This window comes from Larus michahellis, chromosome Z (genome assembly GCF_964199755.1).
Source record: "Larus michahellis chromosome Z, bLarMic1.1, whole genome shotgun sequence".
NCBI classification, from domain to species: Eukaryota; Metazoa; Chordata; class Aves; order Charadriiformes; family Laridae; genus Larus; species Larus michahellis.
The window spans coordinates 27,216,971-27,242,061 of record NC_133930.1 but is presented as its reverse complement, the minus strand read 5'-3'; the positions used below and the strand labels follow the sequence as shown (position 1 = coordinate 27,242,061).

Here is a 25,091-nt window from a genome sequence, read left to right as displayed (position 1 = left end):
CAAATCATCGCAGTGACTCCTGCTCCCGGTGAACTTGATGATCAAATTGACGTTTTTATTACTTGGCGAATCATGGTCATCATGGAATATTAAAAAACCCACTGCTATGGAAAAAGTGTGGAAGACAGAGCAAGATACTAAAGATCATCTTAAATTGTGTATCAATTATACATAATAGTTGCAACTATGTACAGATTGCTGGTTTGCTTTGACTTGGTCACATCCGTAAGCAATTACAGCAATTGCTGTGCATATTATCAAATTACTTCAGAAGTCTCACTGGTTTTACTTTACTCTGTTCAGGTAGTAATGGTGAAATACTCAAGAAAACGCGAGTGTCAAGAAAGAAGCTGGCAGGGCAGATGGATACGCAGCAGTGAGTTACTCGGATTTATACGCAGCACATTGAGGAGGAGAATGAAAAACGTATTCACATGTTGAAAGCCTGAGCAGACACGAATGATGTCGTCATTGACAACCACCACTTTGGGTGGAGTTCTTGGGAAACCTTTCTGTCAGCGCTTCACAGCTCAGTACCGTGTGGAGCCTCTAGAAGTATTTCTAGATGAAATGGCACATGGAAGAAGCAGTTTTGGGAGAGCGGGAGTGTAGATCATCTGCAGCAATATCCTTGCAGGTTTTGTATTTTGTTTGTATTTAAACACGTCAGTCCACAATTGCTCAGACCCAGAAACGCACAACGGCCACGCAGAACTGGAGAAGCGGCCACGAACAGCGTGCCCAGAAAGAACAAGGAGCTTCCCGTGCTTCGTGAGTGAAAAAAACCCCTACTTCCTCTTTGGCCGAAAGCCACAAATATTGCATTTTTTTTTTCTGAAAGCCGGGGGGGCACCACGGCTTCCCACGAGCGAGGGGGCTGTGAACTATTACGCTGCTTCTTCCTCACGCCTCGGAAAAGTGCATCCGGGCAGTGGGTCAGCATCGGCGTGAGGGACCGCGGCTCACTGGGGGCGCCCCGCCCGCCCACCGGCCGGCCTGGCCCGGGAGGCGGCGGCATGGCCCGGCGCGGCAACGGGGCCGGGGCCGGGGCCCGTCGGGGGCGGCTCGGGGCGGTCGGTCGTTCGGTCGCTCGATCAGCGTATGTAAATGAGCGGTGTGCTGCCGCCCAATCAGGGCGCCGGGAGCGGGGAGCGCGGCGGCGGATTGGCGGGCGGCCCATGGCGAGATGGCGTGTTCCCTGCTCCTGATCGAGTCGCGGGCCGCACGGCGTTCGCCCGGCCGGTTGCCCCGGCGACGCGGCGAGTGACGTAGAGCGGGGTGGGCGTGCCGGCGCCTCGCCATTGGCTGCGCGATCGGGCGATGGCGGCGGCTGGCGCGGCGTGCCCCGGGTGTCCTTGCGGGGAGAGGAGCGACCGGTTCAGTCCGCGGCGCGGCGGGAAGGAGGCGAGTGTCCTCTGTGTGCGGCGGGGCGGCGCCGGGGAGGTGAGCGGGGGCCGGCGGGGCAGGGGAGGGCCGCGGGGCCGCGTTTCGGGTCAGGCGCGGTGCGGGCAGCCCGCCGTTGCGACTCGGGTCCTCCGCGGCTCTTCGGAGATCGGCCGGATAACGGCGGTGAAGGGGAGGGCACCGTCGCCATCGCTGCCCCAAGGAAGGGGCGGCCGGCCCGCGTCCCGGCCTCGTGTGGCGGGCGGGGGAGGTCAGAGCCGCTGCCCCGGTGCCTTGTCGAGGCCGAAGGGCGCGGGGCCGGGGGGCGGGCCGCGTGCCGCCCGCAGCGCTCGGCGTTACAGGCCGGCAACGCGCGGGGCGGGGGAGAAACCCGGCCTTCCAGCGGGCTGTGGGGCCGCCCTGCTTCCGTCAGGCCGGAGAGCTGCGCCCCCCACCTTTCGGACGGGGTCTGAGGGGCCACAGGGATGCGTCTGGCGAGGGCGGTTTCCTGTGCCGAGGCCACAGCGCGCTGCCGGGCAGTCTGACAGGGTCTGCGTGGTGCCTGGTGCTTTACAGGTGAGCTCTGCGCAGGTTCTCGCTCAGCTGTTTTTGCCACTCGGTTCCTTGATCGTACCGAGGCTATTGCTGAGTCAGCCAGCAAGAGATGGGGAAATTTGTGCTGAAATACGAGCTGGTCATACGCTTTGAAATTTTAATTTTTTTTACAGCACTCGGCAGTGCAGAATCTGTATGAAATCTTCATCAGTATTTTCTAGACATGTCAACTGCGTGGCAAAATAACTGATGCACTCAGGCAGGTTAAATGAATGTGAAGGCTTTAAAGAATACTTTTTGGGTAGGAGTTCCTGCTGCTCAGTTAACCCCAAGATGAGCAGTGAGGCATCCTGTATTTCATAGCAGCTGTTAATTATAAATCATTGTCTAATAATAGATATTATGGATAATTATTTTCATAATCAAATTAGTGGGGTTTTCCCTAATTTATTTTTGTGATGCCAGTTTACACTTACTAGTTTTGCCTAGAAATGTGAAAAACAATATCTGAAGAATTATTTTGAAATCTTTCTAGCTCTAATAATTCATGAATTGCCTAGATAATAATTCCAACTGTCAGAATTTAGGAGTTGTATTACTACTTTAGGACTGATAGGACTGTATCTAGTCATGTAGTAAGGACTAATTCTGATTCAAAAGTATTTGTATTTTCATAGGGCATTGCTATGCCTTTTCTATTTTTTGCTTTGGTTCAAAATCTTTGGCACTCAGATATTCCTCTGGTTATGTCTTATTTTAGTTTTCTTGGTTAAAAAATACCTTCCATTCTGCTGAGGAAAAGTTATTATACCAATTTGGAACAGTTTTGCAAGAACATAAATTTACAAAACAGTATGTAGATTATATTACACAGGGAAAAGCAAAGGATAATGTTGACTTTAAAAGGAGTGGCTTTGTTGTGTTTTTTTGGGTTTTGGTGTGTGTTTTTAAAGAGAAAAAGCTTTCAGTCAGGAAATGAAATAATTTGTTCATAAGGAAGACAGTCCTCTCAGTGATTTTCCCCAGCTGGTTCCATGAGCCATGAAAATCCTGCCACACCTTCACTGTGGAAGGATAAAGAAAAATAAATCGGTGCTGTTGGTGCTCGTATGACCAAGACTGGCATTGTTAGGAAACCAAGATGATTCTGGTATCTTCAGGAACACTAAGGAGATAGATTTCCCTGGCCTGTTATTTTCTCCATTGAATGACAGCTTCATTTCTGATGTCCAAGCAAAAGAAATAATACTAGAAAGACTGTCTTCCCAGAAGCCTGATGGATGAATTGCTATTTTTAAGGCAAGGTGAAGGGATTTTTTATTTACTTTGAAGAGACAACTTGTAGAGCACTCAATCTTCTATGGAAATCTTTATAGTGCTAGGTTTGTACATACTGAAATACTGAATTATAGATTGCCTCTGTTAGCCAGGCTACTCTTTAAGCATCTTTTGAACTTTACAATATAGTTAAAATTCATCACAGACAATCATAAGTTGTTGATGTTGTGCAATGAGAAAAGCAAAGTCCCAGTACTTTGCTTTTCTTTGCAGTCCCAGTACTTTGCAGTATTTAAAAGAGGATTTTATGGCATTTTGTTTCTATGCTATAAAACATAAGTAAACATCCTTGGTGAACTTATCTAAAGGTAGAACATGGAGCAAATAAGACTAGGATGCAGTTTTTCTAACTGAAGGATATACAGAACATCCATGTTCTCAGTTATGTGAAAAAGAGAAGAGGTGTGAAAGTTTCTGTTGAGTGTTTATTATCTGTTGAAAGCAAAGGGGATGATGAAATACATCAGTAACCTGGGAATTAGTTATGGGTACAAGAGAACTGTCACAGAATATTCGTATGTGAGAAGGACTCGTGCTTGAGATGAAGAAAGAGCTGTTTTAAATGTGATTAACTTGAATCACTGAAGTAGAGATTGAGCAGAAAGCAGAGAAGGCATAGGCCGAGGAAGATGACATTGCAATTCTTGCTGTTGAGCATTACCAACAATGGTTAGTTGGTAATTTACATTGCTAAAATAAGGCTAATCAATTTTTTTTGATAGGAAGAGTAAGTAGAAAGAAGTAACAGAATTTAGTGAGTGCTTACATAGGTGGAAAACCCAAGAAGCTGGAGTCAGTGGTGTCAAAATTGTGTGACAGAAAGATACCAAGCAATGTGGGTGTGCTGGAAACTTACTAGTAAGACCTTGAAGAAAGAAGGGAGATGTGTATTAAAAAAAGATTGAGAAGGCAGGAGCAGATCATATTATATTTCAGAAGATTAGAAATAGATGTGTTTTACATGGAAGGTTGAAAAGAGAATAGTAGTTTCCTTACTCATCTGTTACTTAACTGGTTTTATTTTTTTTTTGAGGGATGACTTGCAGAAATTTATAGAGCTTATCTTTTTTTCCCCTGAATCTCATACTTGCTTATATGAAATATTCTTTTGTTGCAGGTTTGCTAAGGATAGAAAAACAGTCTTGAAAATGTTGTCCAGACTCTTTCGAATGCATGGCCTTTTTGTAGCCTCTCATCCATGGGAAGTCATTGTGGGAACAGTGACTCTCACCATCTGTATGATGTCCATGAAGATGTTCACTGGGAATGATAAGATCTGTGGCTGGAATTATGAGTGCCCCAAACTTGAAGAAGTAAGGATTTAAATTCATGTTGTAACACTTAGTGTTAATCAGTAGAGCCAGGGTTTTCTGTAGAGTAAGATCAGGTTGTGATGTGTTAGGAGTGAAGTAGCTATGCAGAAAATTCTTCAATTGCCTTCTTTTCTCATTAAGGATATTAAAACTGTATGCAAGCAGTAATGCGCTACAGCAGGTTTTCATTAAATCTAACTTTCAGTTGCGCAGTATCTTGTGAACAAGGATTTTATATTAATGTTGTCTGCAATATTTTAATTCTTTAATACAGAATAGCAGTAATACTTATTTTATTCTGAAACTGCATTTTTAATGCATTTTTTATTACTGAAACGTAACAAGTTACTACTTAATGTAAAAGCTAACTAAATCGCTTTGTATTTCAAACAGGATGTTCTCAGCAGTGACATCATCATCCTGACAATCACACGCTGTATAGCAATCCTTTATATATATTTCCAGTTTCAGAACCTAAGGCAGCTTGGGTCAAAATACATTTTAGGTACTGTGTCTGACTTTTTTATTTGCTGTATGCATTTTCATTGGGTTCTTTTTAATATAAATGGGTAATAAACTTAGAAATTTGATACTTCTGTACAGAACAGGGTTATTTTAGTTATTTGGTGGATAGCAGAATAAATGTTCTGCATAGCTCAAAGTCCAAATATTTTTTTGAGAGAGACTGTGTAGAAATATATAAATATTGGAAATGTAATTCTTGAAGTAATTGTTTATTGTGTGAAACACTTAAAAATATAGAGCTGTTTAAGCCAGTTTTCATTTTTTTCTGATAACAAATGAGAAGATTTATGACTTTTATTTCTTAGAGTCTTACTTTGAATGAAGTACAAATTTTAGATATAAATATTTGTATAAAATAGCATCTACTTCAGTTTGCATCTCAACTGCTGTTAATGCACTCCGAGATAAGAGAATTGTCATTTGTTTGCTTCAGAACAGATCTAATGTATAGTTTTTCTTTTTTCCATTTTTTTTCCTCCCAATATATATAAACCAAAAATTTCCGATTCTCTTTTTTTTAAAGGTATTGCTGGCCTCTTCACAATCTTCTCAAGTTTTGTTTTTAGTACAGTGGTAATTCACTTCTTGGATAAAGAACTGACAGGTTTAAAGTAAGTAATGAATTGTTATTCTGGATTTCTTGCCTGAATTTTTTTTCCTCTACAATAAACCTTGAATTCTAACATATGCCTCTTTTTTTCAGTGAAGCTTTACCATTCTTCCTGCTTCTGATTGATCTGTCAAGAGCAAGTGCATTAGCCAAGTTTGCCCTCAGTTCCAACTCGCAGGTCAGGGGGTTTGCATTTTGATCGGTTGGTTTTTTTTTTCTGTTTTGTTTTGTTCTTTTTCAGTGGAGCTTTTGAATTTAATGTTCAAATATGAACTTTATCCCACAGCAGCGGGGGTTGAACTAGACAATCTTAAAGGTCCCTTCCAACCCAGACCTTTCTATGATTCTGTGAATAATCCAGGTGGTGAGACATACAGGTGAATACCGTATTGGTGATATATGAAAAGGATCAGATTTTATCCAGATTCTGTGTTCTCTTGTCTTCAGTCCAGATCAGTATTCGAGTGAATAATAACACTGTAAAACTAGTGTGCATGATCATGTGAGGCAAGTTAATTGTATGTATGAGTACTTCATAGATTCAGAACTTTAAACCAGCAATGCTTATACCTATATTAAGGAGGCTAGAGTTCCTAGACCAAAGTCTTCCCTAGAACAGTTACCAATAGAAAAAAGTTAATTTCTAGGGCTCAGGAACAGAATATAAAGAGACATCTGATGTTATAATGCTGACACTGGCAAAAGCATATTTCTAGACAAAATCTTAGCAGAACAAACATAGCATATAGCACAGACAGAAACATTCATGCTGGAATGCAATTAACACAGCACAACAGGAAGGATCGATGGGACATCTTGCTTGTCTTACATTGTAATGGTTTTTTCCTAACATTTTAAGTTCTGAAATGAAAGTATATTTAGTGAACATATTTTATACCTACAAAACACTGTACATAGTAATTGAGCATACTAATTGTGACAAAAATATTGTATATTATATATTAATACATTGTATGTTAGAGTATATTGCACATTCTCTATATATGCAATGTTGTTATAGTGTGTTGTACATTATTTTATAATAATTGCAAGTACAGAATTTTTTATTCATTGTCAAGAAGGTATTTCACAAATAGGTTTTACTTAAACTTCTCTTCCCCTTCCCCAAAACCACCAACAACAAAAGAACAGCAGCAGACCCTCTAGAGTTTGCCATGCCTACCTTCTGGAGGAAATCCCTTTCCCCCCAGGGGAAAGTTTCAGTCTCTTTTATGTCCTCTTTTCTGTCAGATGAGTCTAGAAAGTTATTATTTTTTTTAGTTTATTATTTAAAAGTTAGAGTACAGATATGCGGTTGCAAGAACTTTTGAAATGCCATGACATAAGTGGCTACTATTTTATGTCTTAAAGTGTAGAAGTCCTGCTCTGAGTGTACCTTCAATAAAGTCTGGGCACTTCAGTGTTGCAGCAGCTTAGAATATTGATGAGCCAAAGGTAGAGAAATTAATCAAAATGAAATAATCTTGTGTAAATAAAGACCACCCAAGTATAATAACTTAGGGGAAATAAAGCAATTAAAGAATGTATTCTCTCATAATAGTTAATTTTCAATGTATGTTTTATAAGGCCTTATCACCATAGTACTATGCAGTTTACCAATCACATACTAACCATGTTATGTGTACTACCTTAATTTGATTTTTGTCTTTATGTTAATGTACAGAAATTTTCTTTTTTTTTTTAGGATGAAGTAAGAGAAAATATTTCACGTGGAATGGCAATTTTAGGCCCTACGTTTACACTGGATGCACTTGTGGAGTGTCTTGTGATCGGTGTTGGTACTATGTCAGGTGAGCAATATAGTCTAAAGGGTCTAAATCTGTCGAGTTTAAAAAAAAAAAATACATTTGAAAGACATTGGGATACTGAGAATTTCAATTTTGTTACCTAAGGGAGTGGAGTGACTTAATCGATTTAGTTGGCTATTTATTTACCTTCCTAATTAGCCTATATTACTAGTTTCCTGCAGATGTGAATAATACATACATGTTGAAGCTTTGCTTGAGCATTTTGCAGTAGGAATGGACTTACGTACAGCTGCTCTTATAAAATTAAGACCTTCTATCACTTCCATCATTCCTGTTAACATCCTAAAGTAACTGCTAAGATTTTCTCTTGGTCATTCTTAAAAATGAGTTAGGCTTTCAGTACATGCACACCTATTTCTTATTCATGCAAAGAATGAGTATTTCTAAATTACTCCAGGAAAATAATCAATCTTTACTAGTTTTTCCCCACCCCATCTTTTTTGCCCTGTGTGCAACAGCAATTGTCTTTCCTTAAAAAGAGAACAGTTAAGTGTAACAAGCAAAGGATTTTCACATGTAAATAACTAATTTCTTTGTAAAATGAATCAAAGTTCCATAGTTAGGACTAAAGTGGGTTTTTGTTTGTATGTTTGGTTTTGTCTGTTTGTTTTTGTGTGTGAGGTTTTTTTAAACTATATTGCATACCTTAAAGGCATCTTTCAAAGCACTTGCTTTTCAAATTGTTTTCGACCTTTTCAGGGAGGTGTGTATTAATAAGCTGTTTTCCTGTTTACAAATAGGAAAACCCACCTCATTTTGGTGTAGCATATTGTTGATTTTTTTTTTTTAAATTATTTGTACTATTAGGCCTTTCATCTTTACTAAGGGAGTTCTGTAATGCATGTGTGACGTGGCTAATTGACTTTTTCCGGATACCAGGCTTGTGAAAGAATAGGTGGGGTATATACTGTTTCTTATTGCCTGAATGCTTAATTGGCCATCTTTCAGAAGGGTTTTCAATACATAATGTCAGCTAATTGTTCTTTGCTTAGTTAAGCGAGGAGTCTCAAGCTTTCCATGTGAAGCTTTAAAATCTTGGTGAACTGTAATTATTTGTATTTATTTAGAATTATACTTTAAAAGTTTCTATAAATACCATGCCATAAATACATATGGTGCTTAAAATAAGCTAATACACAGCAACTAGGGCTTAACAAGCTGCTTTTTTTTTTTTTCAGTTAATCTAGACAGTTCCTTGTACAATCTACACTGTCAGTTAATGGTTTCTTTCTTACTTCTGCAACACTTCTTCGAGTATGTAGAAAGTGCATTGCATATTCAAATGTAAAAAAATTCTTCTTTTTTATGTAGGTGTACGGCAACTTGAAATTATGTGCTGCTTTGGCTGTATGTCTGTTCTTGCCAACTACTTTGTCTTCATGACCTTCTTTCCAGCTTGTGTGTCCTTGGTATTAGAGGTAAGACCAACTTCAAGACAATATCAAGCTTAGTATTCAGACCCTGTGCTTCTTGTAGGCTATATGTTTCTTCACTGAGTTATGTGCCAGCATGTTTGTCTTCTTTTCAAAGTAAACAGAGAATTGCGTGAAAAGAGTTACAGTGCCTCAGCTGGTAACAGTAACTTGTTGATGCCACTGCAAATGAGTCACACTTGAGTTCTGATCTAAAGCAGAGCAAACAAATTATATTGTAAATTACTGTGGGTCGGGGTTTTTCAATGTTTAAAGTGTAAGGTAGGATAAACAGTAGATTGTAGGATAACTCACTTGTTGGTTCTTCTAATATGTACTGAATGGGACCTATTTTTAAATTTGGTTATTTTTGCAGCTTTCTCGAGAGAGTCGTGAAGGGCGCCCTATATGGCAGCTTAGCCATTTTGCTCGTGTTCTGGAAGAAGAAGAAAATAAACCAAATCCTGTAACGCAGAGGGTCAAAATGATTATGGTTTGTGGCTCTTTTTCGCCTGTAGTTACGCAGTCAATAAGGTGTCTTGGTGCAATGAATAAAGCTTTTGTTTTAGATTCATAGAATAGTTTGGGTTGGAAGGGACCCGTAAAGGTCATCTAGTCCAGCCTCCCCTGAAATGAGCAGGGACGTCTTCAACTAGATCAGGTTGCTCAGAGCCCCGTCCAACCTGATATTAAAAGTTTCCAGGGATGTGGCATCTTCCACCCCTCTGTGCAGCCTGTTCCAGTGTTTCACTGCCCTCATCATAAAAAAATTTCTTTCTTGTATCTAGTCTGAATCTACCCTCTTTTAGTTCAAAACTACTAGCCCATGTCCTGTTGCTACAGGCCCTACTAAAGTCTGTCCCTGTTTTTCTTTTAAGTACCCATTAAGTACTGGAAAGCCGCAGTAAGGTCTCCCTGGAGCCTTCTCTTCTCCAGGCTGAACAACCCCAACTCTCTCAGCCTGTCTTTGTAGGAGAGGTGCTCCAGCCCTGTCATAATTTTTGAGAGTGGGCCCTACTCTGGACTTGCTCCAACAGGTCCATGCCCTTCCTGTGCTGAGGGCCCCAGAGCTGGACACAGCACTCCTGGTGGGCTCTCACCAGAGCGGAGCAGAGGAGCAGAATCGCCATCCTTGACCTGCTGGCCACGCTTCTTTTGATGCAGCCCAGGATGCGGTTGGGTTTTCTATGGACTTGTATTCTGCATGGCATTAGTCTAGTTTACCATAGTAATTTCTAATAACATTCCCTGTATCCACACCTAAAGTATTCCTGCGTGCGCCATTTCTATGCCAAACACTCAGGGCTTTTTCACATGTACCAATTCCTTCCCTTTTACCCCTATGGCACCCCCAGCTTGCTTCACTTACTACTTGAGCAAGTGGAAGGGTGTGGTGGGGCAGGTTCAAAGCTATGACAGCAGGCCAAAAAGGGTATTGATGAGATGTGTGGAAAATCAGCATTTAGTTTTAAACTTTTGAGGCATGGGAAATAAACAAAAAAACCCAACCAAAACCCAAACAAACAAAAAAAGGAAATGTTTAATCTTAGTAGGTTAGATACCTAGTTACATTTGAAAAACTAATACTTGTTTTGTTATTTTGTGTTTTTAATACAGTCGCTGGGTTTGGTTCTTGTTCACGCCCACAGTCGCTGGATAGCGGAACCAGCTGCTCAAAACAGTACTGTAGAAAATTCAGTGGGATTGGATGAGAATGCACCAAAGAGAATTGAACCTAATGTTTCATTATGGCAGTTCTACCTTTCTCGGTAGGCAACTTCACAGAAGAGAAGTGTGTTTCCTTGATTAGGATATTCTCCAGTGCTGCCAAGCTATGGTACTAGGGTACAACACTTGTAAACTTGCAGATCTGGACACTGTAGGATTTCCTGGAACCAGGGATGACATTTCATAAAAAATATTTCAATATTATGTCGTTTGTCCAATCTCCTTGAAGTAATCAACAACATGATCAGGAGCCAGCTGTCCTGTATGTATCAAAACACTTCCTACTAGCACGGACAGCTTTCTGAGCACACTGGAAAATAAGTTTTCTGGCTGCACTGGAGTAATTATTTCTGCAGAGCTGCTGACCATTCACACACAAGTGCAAAAAGTGCAAAAGCCATGTCACTATTGCTTTTCCTTCAGCTCAATTGAAGTTACCAGCTGCTGTTGTTCCATGTTACTTCTGAAAATTCAGAACTGTCTGTTTTAGGGGTTTCCCCTCCTCTCTTGGCAGTTCAGCTCATAGGAGTCATTTTGGTAAAGGATGATAATTGAAACTTTTTACTTTATCTTTGGGAGATAGGTATTAAATCAATTTGATGTAGCTGTTAGTGAATATTTTACAGTAATTTCTCTTACTGGGATTGCTTTTTAGCTAAGATTCAGTAAATATTTAATGACATCTGAAAATTCTTACGTTGTTAATAATACAAAGAATGGTTTCTCTACCCTAACCTAGCATACTTGAATGTCCTGGTAGAAAATGTCCTTTGACTGGAATTTCTGTAACTGTGTAAGTTATGATGAAACTATTACCCTTTCTAAAGCAAAGGGATGTCAGAATGCTGTTAGAAACAACAAATTGTACATACCATATATTTACTTTTTGATTTGTCTGTTTTAGAATGGCCAGTATGGATATTGAACAAGTGATCACTCTTGGATTAGCCCTTCTCCTTGCTGTCAAGTATATTTTCTTTGAGCAAGCAGAAACTGAATCCACACTCTCCTTGAAGAATCCCATAACATCTCCAGTGATGGTCCAGAAAAAGATCCCTGAGAATTGTTGCAGGAAGCAATCTGGACCTCTGAAAAACAATCAGAAATCTAACACAGTAGAAGAAGCTTTAGTTCCCAAAGATGGAAATGGTAATTTTTAACATTTGAAAGTCTGAACCTATTCCTGAATGTCTGGAACACATAGTGAAATCTTGTTAAAGCATACTGTATTTGGAATCAAAACTTGAGAATTTTGTAAACCAAAGTTAACTTTAATTGTCTTTATGCAGCTGAAGTCATAAAACCTGTATTAGCAGAGTCATCAACCAAGGCTACATTTGTAGTTGGTAGTTGCAACCCTGTGGAAACTTCTTCATTTCTTAATGGAAAAGAGGAAGAAATTGAGTTACCTAAGGAACCGCGTTCTATTGAGGAATGTGTTCGTATACTTGGAAATGCAGAGGTATGGAAAAATAACTTGGGGTTTTTTTAATCTCTACTGTAACATCTGATTTGAGAATTCTTACAGTTAATTTTTCAGCTTTTAAATGATCCTATTGATTGTAGTGTCGTTCTTAGGAAATTACATGGCTTTAATAACTTGGTTGGGGGTCACGGCTAAAACAAAGCCCTTTCATAAATCACTTCTCCAGTCAGTTGGGGCTGGGGGGAGGGGGAAGCAGCTTCATCATTCATGGCATACCAAGTCATTGAAGCTTCATCATGTATGTGTGTAAGTGGGTGTCTTGAGTAGTAAGTTTTTGATCATATCCTGGCCTACTATAAAACCTGACATTGGCAGTTGGTTCCTTTAGGTGTACTTCGTTAATGTCAAAGTAAAGTTGTTACTCTTTTTCATTTGGAAACATTTAAAAGGACTTTCACCAAGAGAATCTGTACTTTCTCTCCTCACCCCTTACATTTCCAGAAAGGAGCAAAATTTCTTACTGATGCTGAGGTTATCAGCTTAGTTAATGCTAAGCATATTCCTGCATACAAACTGGAAACCCTGATGGAAACTCAGGAGCGAGGTGTGTCCATTCGCAGACAGATGTTATCTAAGAAACTCCCAGAACCTTCATCTTTGCAATATCTTCCTTATAGGAATTATAATTATTCTTTGGTAAGTAAAACACAGACAAGCAAAACTCACTGTAAAACCATTTTCCAAATACATGAAATACGTGCTCGAAGTGAGGTATATGAATTAACAATGAACTTGGTCAAAACTGATGTAGAAGAGAGGAAAAAAAAAAAAAAAGGTAAACATGAGGCACTACCTTTTATTGCTCTTGATGTTTTGAAACCTAAAGTGGTGGGTAAGTTTTGTAGCTTAACCAAAAAATATTTCCTACCAAAGCATGCAGCTCCTTTATCTCAGAAATGCAGAATTCTACTAATACTGAATGATTATTATTATCATTCAGTTCATCTGAATGATACTACCTTGAGCTCAAGTTAAAATGGAAGTTTATTTAAAATTCATGTAATCGTATTAGGTTTTTTAATAGTGTTTAGGACTTAATAAGATTCAATGCATCTGCCAAATACTTGATTTGAACAGTATTAGCTGTCAATAGCTGTAGCTGTCAACTTTTTGGGGTGGGAATTGTTTGCTTTATGGGTAGGGTTGTGCGTTTTTTTGTTGAGATACCTTGTTGTAGTCACAGGCATAGTAAGTAGCATGCTGTACCATACTACTCAAGTGTAACCTTAATGATATCTTTTGTATTATTTTTGTAAGGTTATGGGAGCTTGCTGTGAAAACGTGATTGGATACATGCCTATTCCTGTAGGCGTAGCAGGACCATTATTTTTGGATAACAAAGAGTTTCAGGTGCCAATGGCAACAACAGAAGGTTGTCTTGTAGCAAGCACTAACAGAGGGTGTAGAGCAATATGTGTAAGTATTGTTTGACTAGCTTGAAAAACTTTCTATATTATAAAACACATTTGGGGTGTTGCAGGGCATATTTTTGACTTCCCAAAAACTAAAATTCACTTTCAGTGATCTTGCTTTGCTTCCCTACTGCTTTGATTTTTAGCTTGGTGGAGGAGCAAGTAGCCGCATTCTGGCAGACGGGATGACTCGAGGACCTGTTGTAAGGCTGCCCACTGCTTGCCAGGCTGCAGAAGTGAAAGTTTGGCTTGAAAGCCCTGAAGGCTTTAAAATAATGAAGGAAGCTTTCGACAGCACAAGTAGGTTAGTACAAAGGCTATTCCAGTCTTATTTCCTGATATAAGATTCTATGGATGGTAGAAAGCTCCTAATTGTTTTTTTTTGGCATACTGCAATACAGGAAATTACATATTCATTTTGGCTATCCCATGTAGTGTGAATCTAAGAGAACAAAAGTCACTCTGGCTATATACTAAGGCTAGTAATAAACGTTTTCCATGATGACAAGTGGTAAACAAGTGTATCTTAGCAACAAATTCATTCGCATTGCATAATACTTAATTATTTATTTTGTCTAAGCATTTAAAAATAAACATAAAAGCTTATTTGGATTTTCAGTAGTTACTATGCAAAAAGTAATTCAAAGCTTGGAATCTGGCCTTTCAGATGATATTACTGATGTTAATAATTAATTTATGAGGTTCCAGAGAATACACAATAAACTAATGCTAGAACTGAAATGCTAAAAAATCTAAAACAGTATTAAGAATGAGTCTACCTTGAGCCCTTGAGTTTTTTCTAAGACTTACAATTACCTGCTTTCTTTAGAAGGATTCAGAAAGAGATTTCCTTACCAGGTTTGTTTCTTACCAATGTTACAAATGTCAGCCAAGGACACATGTTTATTTCAGCCAGAATCAACTCATGCTGCTGTTTAAATGCAGTATTTCCTGGTTTTTGTTTGACTTGCGGAGCTTGCACTGCGGTTGAAAATAGCATGGGTTTTGCCTTGCCGTAAAACTGACATAATAATTTCCAAAGGCCTCATTATTAGTTTATACCTGGCAGTCAGGTGTTTTAAGGAATACAAATTAATTAAATTTATGTTAGCACTTCAGGATATTTTATTTCGTGAATTCCAGGGACAGAAAACATAAAAAGGCAGTGAATGCTTTTACAGTGAATGTTTTTAAAGTATTTACTTGAGAGAGCTACGTGCATGGTAGCTAAAGGTTTTCTTCCTGCCCTGAGAGAGGAGGAACACAGTGTAGTCAACAGCGCTATCTGATTTACTGTCATTTTTCCACTTAAAACTAATAGAAACTTTTCCCTTGAGGATTGTAAGTAATAGCTAAATTTTCTTGCAGGTTTGCCCGCCTACAAAAACTCCTCATCTGTTTGGCTGGTCGTAACCTTTATATCCGTTTTCAGTCTGGAACAGGGGATGCAATGGGAATGAATATGATTTCAAAAGTAAGGACCAGTCCCCTTAAGTCTTTTTAATAAATGCGTATTTCTTTTTAAAATAAACAAATTGTAGCCTACCAATCTGTGGCTACCTGGCACGTGAAGACAGAAAGATAAGACACAGTGCTGTTTGCAGTGCTATAAAATAATAAGTGTTTGACCTTGTTAAGTGTAAACAAGAATAGCATGAGAACAATGAAATTAAAAGGTAACTTTGTACTTTATTTTTTTATTACTAGTATTTAAAGAAGGTATTCTTGATAATGTGGAAGTTAACCTTGTTGCTCTGCTGCTTTGGGCCAAAGATTTTATGCAGCAGTAATTAATCTGTTACTGTGTTTATCACTTCCTTGTAAGTAAGGGATTAGGAATCTGGTGAATGGCAGCAGAGGGGTGTTCTCTAGTTCTGTTTGATTTTTTTTTTTTTAATGCAAACACGTGGAAGAACCTGAGACATGACCCACAGATCTGTGGGATGCCTTGTGCTGTTTGAGATTAATACAAACTGTCCATTCTATGCAAAATTTATGTCTACCAGAACCATTACATAAATGGGTCTGGTCATAGACAGGTACTAAATACAGCAGACCCTTTGTCTGGTTTCCTAGTGTAGACAAGCTCTTTCCACTACATCCAAAATGAATTAATTTCATACCCCTAGTGTTTGACTTGGTTAATGTTGTATTTTCAGTATGGTAAGCATATGCCCGTTCACCTAGAGTACATCCAGATAGTCCATATGTACTGGGAAGAACAAATTATTCTCCTTATAATTCCCAAAGTGGGAAGATAATGGTAATTGTTTTTTCTCCTGTTTCACGTTCCTTCCTGAAATTATGTTCTTCTCTTCAGCTGTAACTGATGATCTGACTAGACTGAATCTAATCTTGCTGTTCCACTGGCCTCGAGTAGCTTGTTTTGCCACCATAATAATATTCTTTTTATCTGTTTCTCTTCTAACAGGGTACTGAAAAAGCACTGGCAAGGTTGAATGAAGAGTTTCCTGATCTCCAGGTTATAGCTATTAGTGGTAACTATTGTACGGACAAAAAACCTGCTGCTATAAACTGGATAGAAGGAAGAGGGAAGTCTGTTGTCTGTGAAGCAGTCATTCCAGCCAAGGTTGTTAAAGAAGTAAGTGCTCTGTTTTACTTGTTTATGAAAGTGCATACATTTTATAAAACTTGATGCCTATCTTACATCATAAATACTAACTGTAAGTTGTTTCCCAGGTAAGGATAATTCCTACATGTATTTTCCAATACTGCTGTAGGATAAGCCATTTTTCCTGACACAGTAGATATTTTTTCCTTTCGTTGTCTCTTCTGACGTAATATGCATCTATTTAATGATGCATATCTAGTTGAAGAATTTTCACTCTTTACCTTTGAAAAATTATGCCACAGTTTGACAGATTTTTACACATAGGGCTTTGCCTATTGCCTATTATTAAACCCAGTCATTTTGGTCATTTCACTCATTTGTTGTCTCTCGCACAAACCTGGCATTCTCTTCAAAGTTTTTATGCCTCCTGCTACAATGAAAACAGATAATCAGGTGCTTCACTTAATTCCAAAGTTGCATTAGCATCCTGCATGATGAAGGGTAACCTTTATGACCACTGCCAGTCCTAGCCCCTGGCAAACTTGTCCAGCATCATAACAGCCTATCTTAGATTCTCTTCCGCCCAAGCCCAGAAGACTGGCTGTGTGTGTCAGACCAAATCCATTGCCTGTTATCTGCTCACCAGCGCTGGCCATGAGGGACAATACCCATACTCAGCATAGTCTTCCATCAACTTGTTCAAGATTTTCTGAATTGGTGCTTTCATATTTGATGGATTTTTTTTTTTGTCTGTTTATTTTCCCCCAGTGATTTGTCCAGTCCCTTTTGTGAAACTATGTGAACTTTTAGAACTAGTATTCCAGGCACAATTCCACAGTGGGGGTACACCTTGTGTGAGGACTACCTCCTTCTTGATGTTGATTCCATTTGATGATGCCCTAGTTTCGTACCGGAAAAGATACTTAAAACTTTTATCTTCACTCTACTGCTCAAGATTTTATAGGTCTAACACGGCCCTTCTAGCTTCCCAGATATTCTCATTTTCAGACTGAAAGAGTAATAGTTTCTCTGCGAGAAATGAGTAAAAAGACTATTCTACCATGTCCTTGAACATTCTTATCTTGAGATCTTTTTCAGTTCTAAAATTATGGGTACAGAGTTGGATACGGTATTCAAAGTGTATGCACAAGCTGGATTTATACATTGACGTAATTTATGTCTTTTGGATTTGCTTCCTAGTAGTTTCCTAATTTTTAAATTGTTTGCATTTTTACAGCTGATTCAGTGGCAGTATCTATTATAACCCCAAGATTTCATTCCAGAGTAGTAATAGGGGGCCAGTCCTTTGGTAATTGGCATGTATAATTTTTTTGGTAAATTTGGGCTGGTTTTCCCCAACCATGTACATCACTAGATTTGCTTACATTGAACTCTTAATACATAAATTCCAAAATTTTTGTCAGTGTTGTAGACTTTGTGCAGAACCCTGTCATCAGTTCCTATCCCTACTCTTAAATTATGCGCACAGCACTATATTTTTGTCCTCTTTGATCATTTTTAAACTAAATTCAGTGTAAATCTTTTATCTGAAGGTTTCAAAATACAGTCAGTATAGTATAAATGTGCCACTTGTTTTGATATTACCGTGCACAGTGTTTATTTACCAGTGTAGCACAGTGGTTTGCAATAGCTCTGTATTCTTATGTAGAGCAAAACTGGGGAGGGTTTAGTGGCTGTAGCAACTTGAGAGGAATGTTGCTCTTATGTCAAGGTGAATTAATGGGATATTTCTGCTAAGCTGATTTTGTTTGTTTCAATCTGAAGATAAATGAGAATTTGAAAGGGAGCAGGTAGCTGGTGAGTTTTTCTTAAAGGCTGTGCAAGTCCAAACCCTTTGCACTGACCTTTCCATTGTTACTTGGACAATGCAGCTGGCATTGGAAAGGGCTCCTTTTGACCAAAAATAGAAGTAGGTATCTAGGACAATGTTCGAGTCCAATTCTGTATGGAAGCAAACAAGGGGGCGAGGGCTTAGTAACCACAAATAGAATATGTTCTACTCCTGCCTAAGGAATGGTGTAGTAAAGCGTGTATCACTTTGTCTAGGTATTGAAGACAACTACAGAAGATATAGTTGAAGTCAATATAAACAAAAACTTGGTGGGTTCTGCAATGGCTGGCAGCATAGGTGGCTACAACGCACATGCAGCAAACATTGTGACAGCTATCTACATTGCCTGTGGTCAGGTAGGTTTGTTTTACACCAATTCAGGTTTTCTTTAGTTCACTAATACTTAACCAAACACTTAGTTACGTGTTTTGGTTTTGTTTTGTTTCTCCTTCCTGATCTGAAGGATGCTGCACAGAACGTGGGCAGCTCTAATTGCATCACTTTGATGGAGCGAACTGGTTCCACCAACGAAGACCTGTACATCAGCTGCACAATGCCTTCTATAGAAATAGGAACTGTTGGCGGAGGCACCAACTTGCTCCCACAGCAGGCCTGTTTGCAGGTATAAATCAGAAAGTTTAAAGCAGCTGAGCTTCTTAAATCAAAGCTCGCTTTCATGTTGTGTCCGAGTAATGTTGCGGGAATGGGGCCTCTTGAGACTTTATGGATTTGACATGAAAATTTTAGAATTTCATGTTATCTAGTTTCTAAAGCTTAAGATGTTTAATATTAAAGAGACTTACAGCTAGATGATTTGATATAATTTATAAAGACTTTTAATTCTAAATTTAGCATAAATTTACTTAGATTTCATAGCATAATATTGCATATTTTTCTGTCCAGATGTTAGGGGTTCAAGGTGCAAGCCAAGACAACCCTGGTGAAAATGCCCGTCAGCTTGCTAAAATTGTTTGTGCTACAGTGATGGCAGGGGAATTATCACTAATGGCAGCTCTTGCAGCTGGGCATCTAGTCAAAAGCCACATGATCCACAACAGGTAAGAAATGGAAAAATTCTTGTCTTTCTCTGCTGTTTTGCCCTTCTTCCAAGTACACAAGATTCAATGATAATTATATGAGTAATTGCAACATATAATAAGAGTGTAACATTTGAAGTGTCTAATGTAGTTATCTTAATATTTTTATTAGATCAAAAATAAATCTACAAGATCTCCAAGGAACCTGCACTAAGAAGGCAGCTTGAATACTAAAACAGCTTTGAAATGAAGAATTGTTCTAGCAACTGTCTAGCACAGGGGGGAAAAAAATACAAAAATCTGTGAAGTTTAGAATGAAAATTACCTTCAACTCAATGTCTGTGTAAGATAAACTGAGAGATCAATGGACTTGTGTAAGACTACTTACGCCTTTCACCTTCTTCAGTGGTTAGAGGTGACTTCACGAAAGAAGTCCTGTCAGATGTCTTGAACATGGCTTTGGAATTCTTACTCTTACACATCATTTTGTAAAGGGTTGGTCTTATGTTTTTACAGGTTAAGATTATTTTGACTAGTAAGCTGCTGGTAAATACCAAGTGATGTAATGTACTTTGTACATTTAAAAAAAAAAAGGTGGTCTAAACTTGGCTTGAATGCACTGGTCCTTGCCATCTTTATTTTATGGTTAGACAAGCATGTTTTTTTAAAGTGATGGCAAGCCTAATCACTTTCCATGAACTCCCAGTTATAATTTTGTTCACATGTAAAACTTAGGTTTTAGGCTATAAGACAATTTTATTGAATCATATTAGTTTTATAGAAACCTCTGTCTACACATAGTACTTAATTTGCTGCTGTGTCAGCTAAGCAGCATTCAATGTTCTAACTCCACAATTTAGGTTATTCCTTTACAGAAAACTTGTGACCTATGAATTTCTGAACTGTTAAGTATAATCTGTACTGAAGGAGGGGAAAAAACAGTGTCTTCTACTGTTCTGCTATTTTGTTCAGGTAAAAAAAAATAAGATTTTTGAAACTGGTAACTCCAAACCCAGTTACATGTCAGACAGGTTAGCAATTTAAGCACATGCAGTTTCTCAAAGTTTTTTTGATGGGAGTGCATTCAAACAACAGGAGTCAAGAACAGATGTTTACACTTCTTCTTTTAAAAGATGTCTCTTAAGGTACAGTGTGTTTGTATATTCCTAATTATTATTTTATTTTTTTAAGTGTTTGACACTTCCTCCCCAGGAATAGGTGTGTATCCACTGCTTAAGCTGAGATAAAATGAAGCCAGAAAATCACACTGTTCTTCAATGCTAGTTTTTTTTATGTTTTAATTCCTTGTAAACTTACTTTATGAGGGGGGAGTATTTATTTTAAGAAGAAATCTTATCTTTTTTTCAATGAAAAGTACTAATTAAGGGGATTCAGAGAAATGACATGTTAATGCAACAAGAAGTTTTTGTATTAAAGTACTGTACTTGGACCAGTGAAGCAGTCTCAGGTGTTCTTAATGTAATACAGAAAACCCAGGTGTATTCTGGTTTGATTCACCTTTGGGAATATTGTTCAATGCATTGCCCTGTCTAGTTAATCACAGGAGGAAAATTGTTAAGATGCTTGATGTTGGTTTTTTTGTTTTGTTTGGTTTGGGTTCTTCTGGTATTTTGGGGTTTTTTTTGGGGGGTGGGGGGTGGAATCAGTGGATCGGACTGTGTTTCTTAGAGGAATGCAGTGGCATTCCTAAAAAAGTGACTAGCAGAGGTGCTCTTCTAATGTGCAAATTTGATATAAATCACGATGGGTTGTGTTGTAGTACATCAACACATTAATATCATTGTAATGAGCTCATAAAGCTAATGTGCAAGCATGAAGACATACTACATGCTAGATATGTTATGATAGCATGTAAATATGAATGTTTATCTTCTTGCAGTATTGTTGCTAATAGCTACCATTTTATTTAAGGACAGGTGAAACTACTTTGTTTCTATGTTCATTCAGTGATCTTATTTAAAGTAACACTGTTCTGGCAATAAATGGTGGTTCAGTGTTCATTTTGGTGGATTTAACTGACATTCTGTCTTGCAGAATTAACATTTTGTATTAATACTAAATTGTGTACATTTTGGTACAGAAATACTTTTTAAGTTTCAGTAAAACAATGGAAAATGTCTTGGCTTAATTGTGATATTTAAGCTTACTTCAAGACATAGTGACATACCTTGCTAGACAACGTAAAATAAGAGGGTTAAGGAAAATATGTCTGGTATATAGTACTAAATGCAGCGGGGCTGTGACACCGGGACTTCTCAACCTGGTTTGCAGAAGCCTGTACTCATTTATTCTCCTTGAATCTGAATTACACAGTGTCCAAGTCAGAGACAGTTTCTCCCATGTCCACCAGAACCAAAGTTTCAAAGGTGCTTTTTAATCTGTTAACTTGCTACCTGAATTTTAAATGCTGCTTTCACCAGGAAAATGTAATTTTATCAAAATACATAGTACTATATGTTCTTGCAAGACAGGTTAAGCTGGAAGAGTAGAAGAACCTATCAGTGCCACACGAAGAACTATTTAAAAGCTCTTTTTTAGCTTTTCTTAAAAGGTAAGAATTTCAATACCATACTGTGCTGTTAACAGCACAGTGCTTAAGCTTTTAGTCAGTACCCCACTACAGATCCTGGAAACCTGTAAAAAAATTTCCCCTTCTCCCGCTTCTTTTCCTCACCTGTAGTCCAACTGCCATGGTCTTGGTAATGCACATCAATCTATAATCGGACATACAATGCAGTCTGCATTCCTTTTCAGTCTCCTCAGACCTACAGGTTTTATACCAGCAGTGGAGGTTACCATTTCATATGTGTTGGAACGTTCAGGGAACCGAAGGGCTCTTGTTTCCCTGCACACGCACTGACAATTTTGTGTAGCAAGATTGCTTCAGTGCAAGAACTGTTTGGTTAGGGACCTTGGCAAAACCAAACCAGCTGTCTGTAATCAAGTTTCTAAAGCTGTGCCAACTTAAATTCTATTAAATTCTATACAATTCTATACTACTACAATTTATATAGTTTTCCAAATATTTTAAAACCTTAGAAAAAAATAAAAAATAGTCAAAATAGTGTATTTGACTCTGGTAACTAGCTTGCTTCTCGCTTCACCTCGATTACCTCCGTTCTTCTCTGCGTCCTGAATCTATTTTACCCCTGTTCTACACCAGTCCCCTCCCTGCTGCCTGACATGAAAGTTTCAGAGCTGTGAGGCCTGAAGTTCTGCAGCTGCAGCTGTCTCTAATTACAGAATTGTTGTGCACTTTGATTTGTCTTAGCCAGAACAAGATGTTATCAATGAAGTGTGCCTTACCTAATCTTCCTGACTGGAGGAGCAGCTTCTGCTCAGGCAATGTGGGGATGAAAAAACCAAACCCTGCTCATGCTGAATGTAGCAGTGATACAAGAAACCTGTAGCGCATGCTGCCTTGGAGATGGGACGGTGGTGTGCCAGCAAGGGCCCCTGCACAGGCATTGCTGAGCAGGCACAGCGGTGCCCAGAAAAGATCTCGCTTTCTCATTGAAGCAGTCAAGTGTATGTGGGCTCCAGGTGTGTCTATACACAGCACTGGGGACAATTTCCATCCTTGGTTTGAACTCTGCTCGTAAGGTGAAAACAGCTCTGAGAAAAGCTGTGGTAGATGGTCCATCCTCCCACACCTTTCAGCTGATGTTTGGGATGGAGTGATAGCTCTTGCTGCTCACAGTGCTTTTAAGATACATCATTATCTCCACCTCTTGGGACATAACATTTTTGGGGTTGTGTCCTCTTAGCTCTCTCCCTTTGGCTTTGGTTAGGGGAGGTTTACATTGCACAATGACACCTGCTGAAAGGAGACGACGATGGTTTGGTTTTCAGGCGGTGTCCTTGTTACAGCAACAGTTTCTCTGCTCCACAGATCCTCTCTGTTGCCTCAAGGGGAAGCTCATATTCCTAGCAGAGTCATCTTACCTCAGACACAAGGCCATTACAAGTGCTATGCATCCAGTGACACTCCTAGCGATGACAATTCTGTACCTCGGCTTCCTGCCTAGAGATCGCTGCTGGCCCGGGGCTCACCTTGGTGTGCCAGCCTCTGGGAGGAGGCCTGCCTCTGGAACTAACCTTATCTCTACAATGCTCTAGGGCTTTTGCAGTCTATTACACTACCCAAAATTACCTAGTGTCCCATCTTCACCACTGGTTTTATGTTCAGTCTGCTTCTTCTTCTACCCGAGGGGCCACCAGGGGCTTTAGCCCCGGCTTTCACAGGTTTTCCCCCAACCCAGCAGCATTCCCAGTAAGACTCAGGCCTTCTAGAAAAACATGGTGGGTGGACCCAGCTGCTTGCTCACCCCACCCTAGCAGGATGGGGAGAGAAGCAGAAGGGTAAAAGTGAGACAACTCATGGATTGAGATAAAGACTTGTTTAATGGGTAAAATGAAGCTGCACGTGCAAAGCAAAATAAGGAATTTATTCACCACTTCCCAGCAGCAGGCAGGGCCTCAGCACGCTAACAGTTATTTGGGAAGACAAATGCCCTAACCACAAACATCCTCCCTTTCTCATTCCTTCCCTGAGCTTTTAGTGCTGGACACAACACCATACAGCATGGAATATCCCTTTGGTCAGTTGGGGTCAGCTGTCCTGGCTATGTCCCCTCCCAACCTCTTCCACCCCACCAGCCTACTCATTGTGGGGGGTGCAGGCAAAAAAGAAGCAGAAGAAGGAAACCTTGATGCTGCCAAACCCTGCTCAGCAACAGCCAAAAAGACTGCTGTGTTATCAAGTCACAAATCCAAAACACAGCCCCATACGGGCTGCTATGAAGACAATTAAATGCATCCCAGCCAAAGCCTGTACCAACCAGAAAAAGTAGATCTTGGTGCCAGTATCTGCTGAGATCCACAACAGCCAAATAAAGACCTGCTGTCAGAATCACAGAATGGTTCGGGTTGGAAGGTATATTTAAACACCACCTAGTCCAACCCCTCTGCCATGGGCAGGGACACCTTTCACTAGGTCAGGTCGTTCAAAGCCCTGTCCAACCTGGTCTCGAACACTTACAGGGATGGGCCATCCACAACTTCTCTGGACAACCTGTTACAGTGTCTCACCACCCTCATCAGGAAGAATTTCTTCCTTACCTACTTCATTCTTCCAGAGAAGAATTGTACAAGATCAGCCCATTTTCATAAGCTAGAACACCAGGATGAAATAACCATGGCATAAAAATTACACCAATGTCCAGTCTCTTCTAGGACTACAGGTGAAAGACCAGACTTAGGCAATTCTGCCAAGCTCAGAGCAAGACAAGCCACATGTGTCTTTATCTTCTAGCTCTCCACCTGGTACCATGACAGGGTTTGCCAAATTGCTTCCCACTTCCCCTGTGATGAAACGCTGGTCTCCAAGAACAAATGGAAGGCAATCCTACAGTACATGTATGCCATAGGCTGCATCATCATCAACCCACAATCTCAGACAAGTGGTCTTGCATGGAGCCAGTCACCATGTAAAGTTGCCTTGAAAACATCACTTCACCCTCAAAACAAGCAGGCAATGTTGCTACCTTCTTTTGCCCAGCACTGGTTGCTCGGTCAGTGTCTCGCCCATAGCCCACACCCAAGCAAGCCTGCTTTATACACTGTGCACTGGTATAACTATGCTGCCAAGGATAAAACTTCTTTAACAAAGGTACTTGAAACAAGCCAGGTAGCAGTGTAACAGTACATACAGCAGTCCAGATCAGTCCCCTTCTTTTATATGTGAGAGCTGTCACAGATCTCTGTGAGTAGCCCATGTTTAATGACACTAAAAGACTTCTTAAAATTAGCTCAACTTTTGGGAATACTGGCTCTAAAACAGTGCTTCATTATTGAAAAAAATGGGCACGTCGATTGGGCACACAGAGAGACACCGCTGTCGGCAGAGTTTCTGGCTAAGCAGAATTGCACTTTTTCAGGAATAATCTTGGCTTCCCCCAGAGACCATTGTTTCTGGGTAAGTCTAAATGGACACTCACTAAAGAAATGTTCTCACAG

General features: G+C 39.7%; 1 protein-coding gene across 4 annotated transcripts; it reads left to right on the top strand.

The window, feature by feature from the left end:
* Positions 1-1,298: 1,298 nt before the first annotated feature.
* HMGCR (3-hydroxy-3-methylglutaryl-CoA reductase) lies at positions 1,299-21,073 on the top strand. Of its 4 annotated transcripts, none has more exons than XM_074569776.1 (20): positions 1,299-1,404; positions 4,394-4,589; positions 4,983-5,094; positions 5,638-5,725; positions 5,818-5,902; positions 7,430-7,535; positions 8,865-8,971; positions 9,342-9,458; positions 10,583-10,734; positions 11,598-11,842; positions 11,983-12,155; positions 12,621-12,815; positions 13,437-13,595; positions 13,738-13,895; positions 14,960-15,065; positions 16,023-16,193; positions 18,231-18,371; positions 18,479-18,637; positions 18,919-19,073; positions 19,225-21,073. In XM_074569776.1, the coding sequence occupies exons 2-20, from the start codon at positions 4,425-4,427 to the stop codon at positions 19,277-19,279; spliced, it is 2,649 nt and encodes an 882-aa protein (XP_074425877.1). In that variant the 5' UTR covers positions 1,299-1,404; positions 4,394-4,424; the 3' UTR covers positions 19,280-21,073. The 4 variants fall into 4 exon arrangements, with proteins under 4 accessions (XP_074425877.1, XP_074425876.1, XP_074425878.1 ...); XM_074569775.1 differs by having other exon boundaries at positions 1,310-1,443; XM_074569777.1 differs by lacking the exon at positions 1,299-1,404 and adding an exon at positions 1,551-1,959.
* Positions 21,074-25,091: the final 4,018 nt, after the last annotated feature.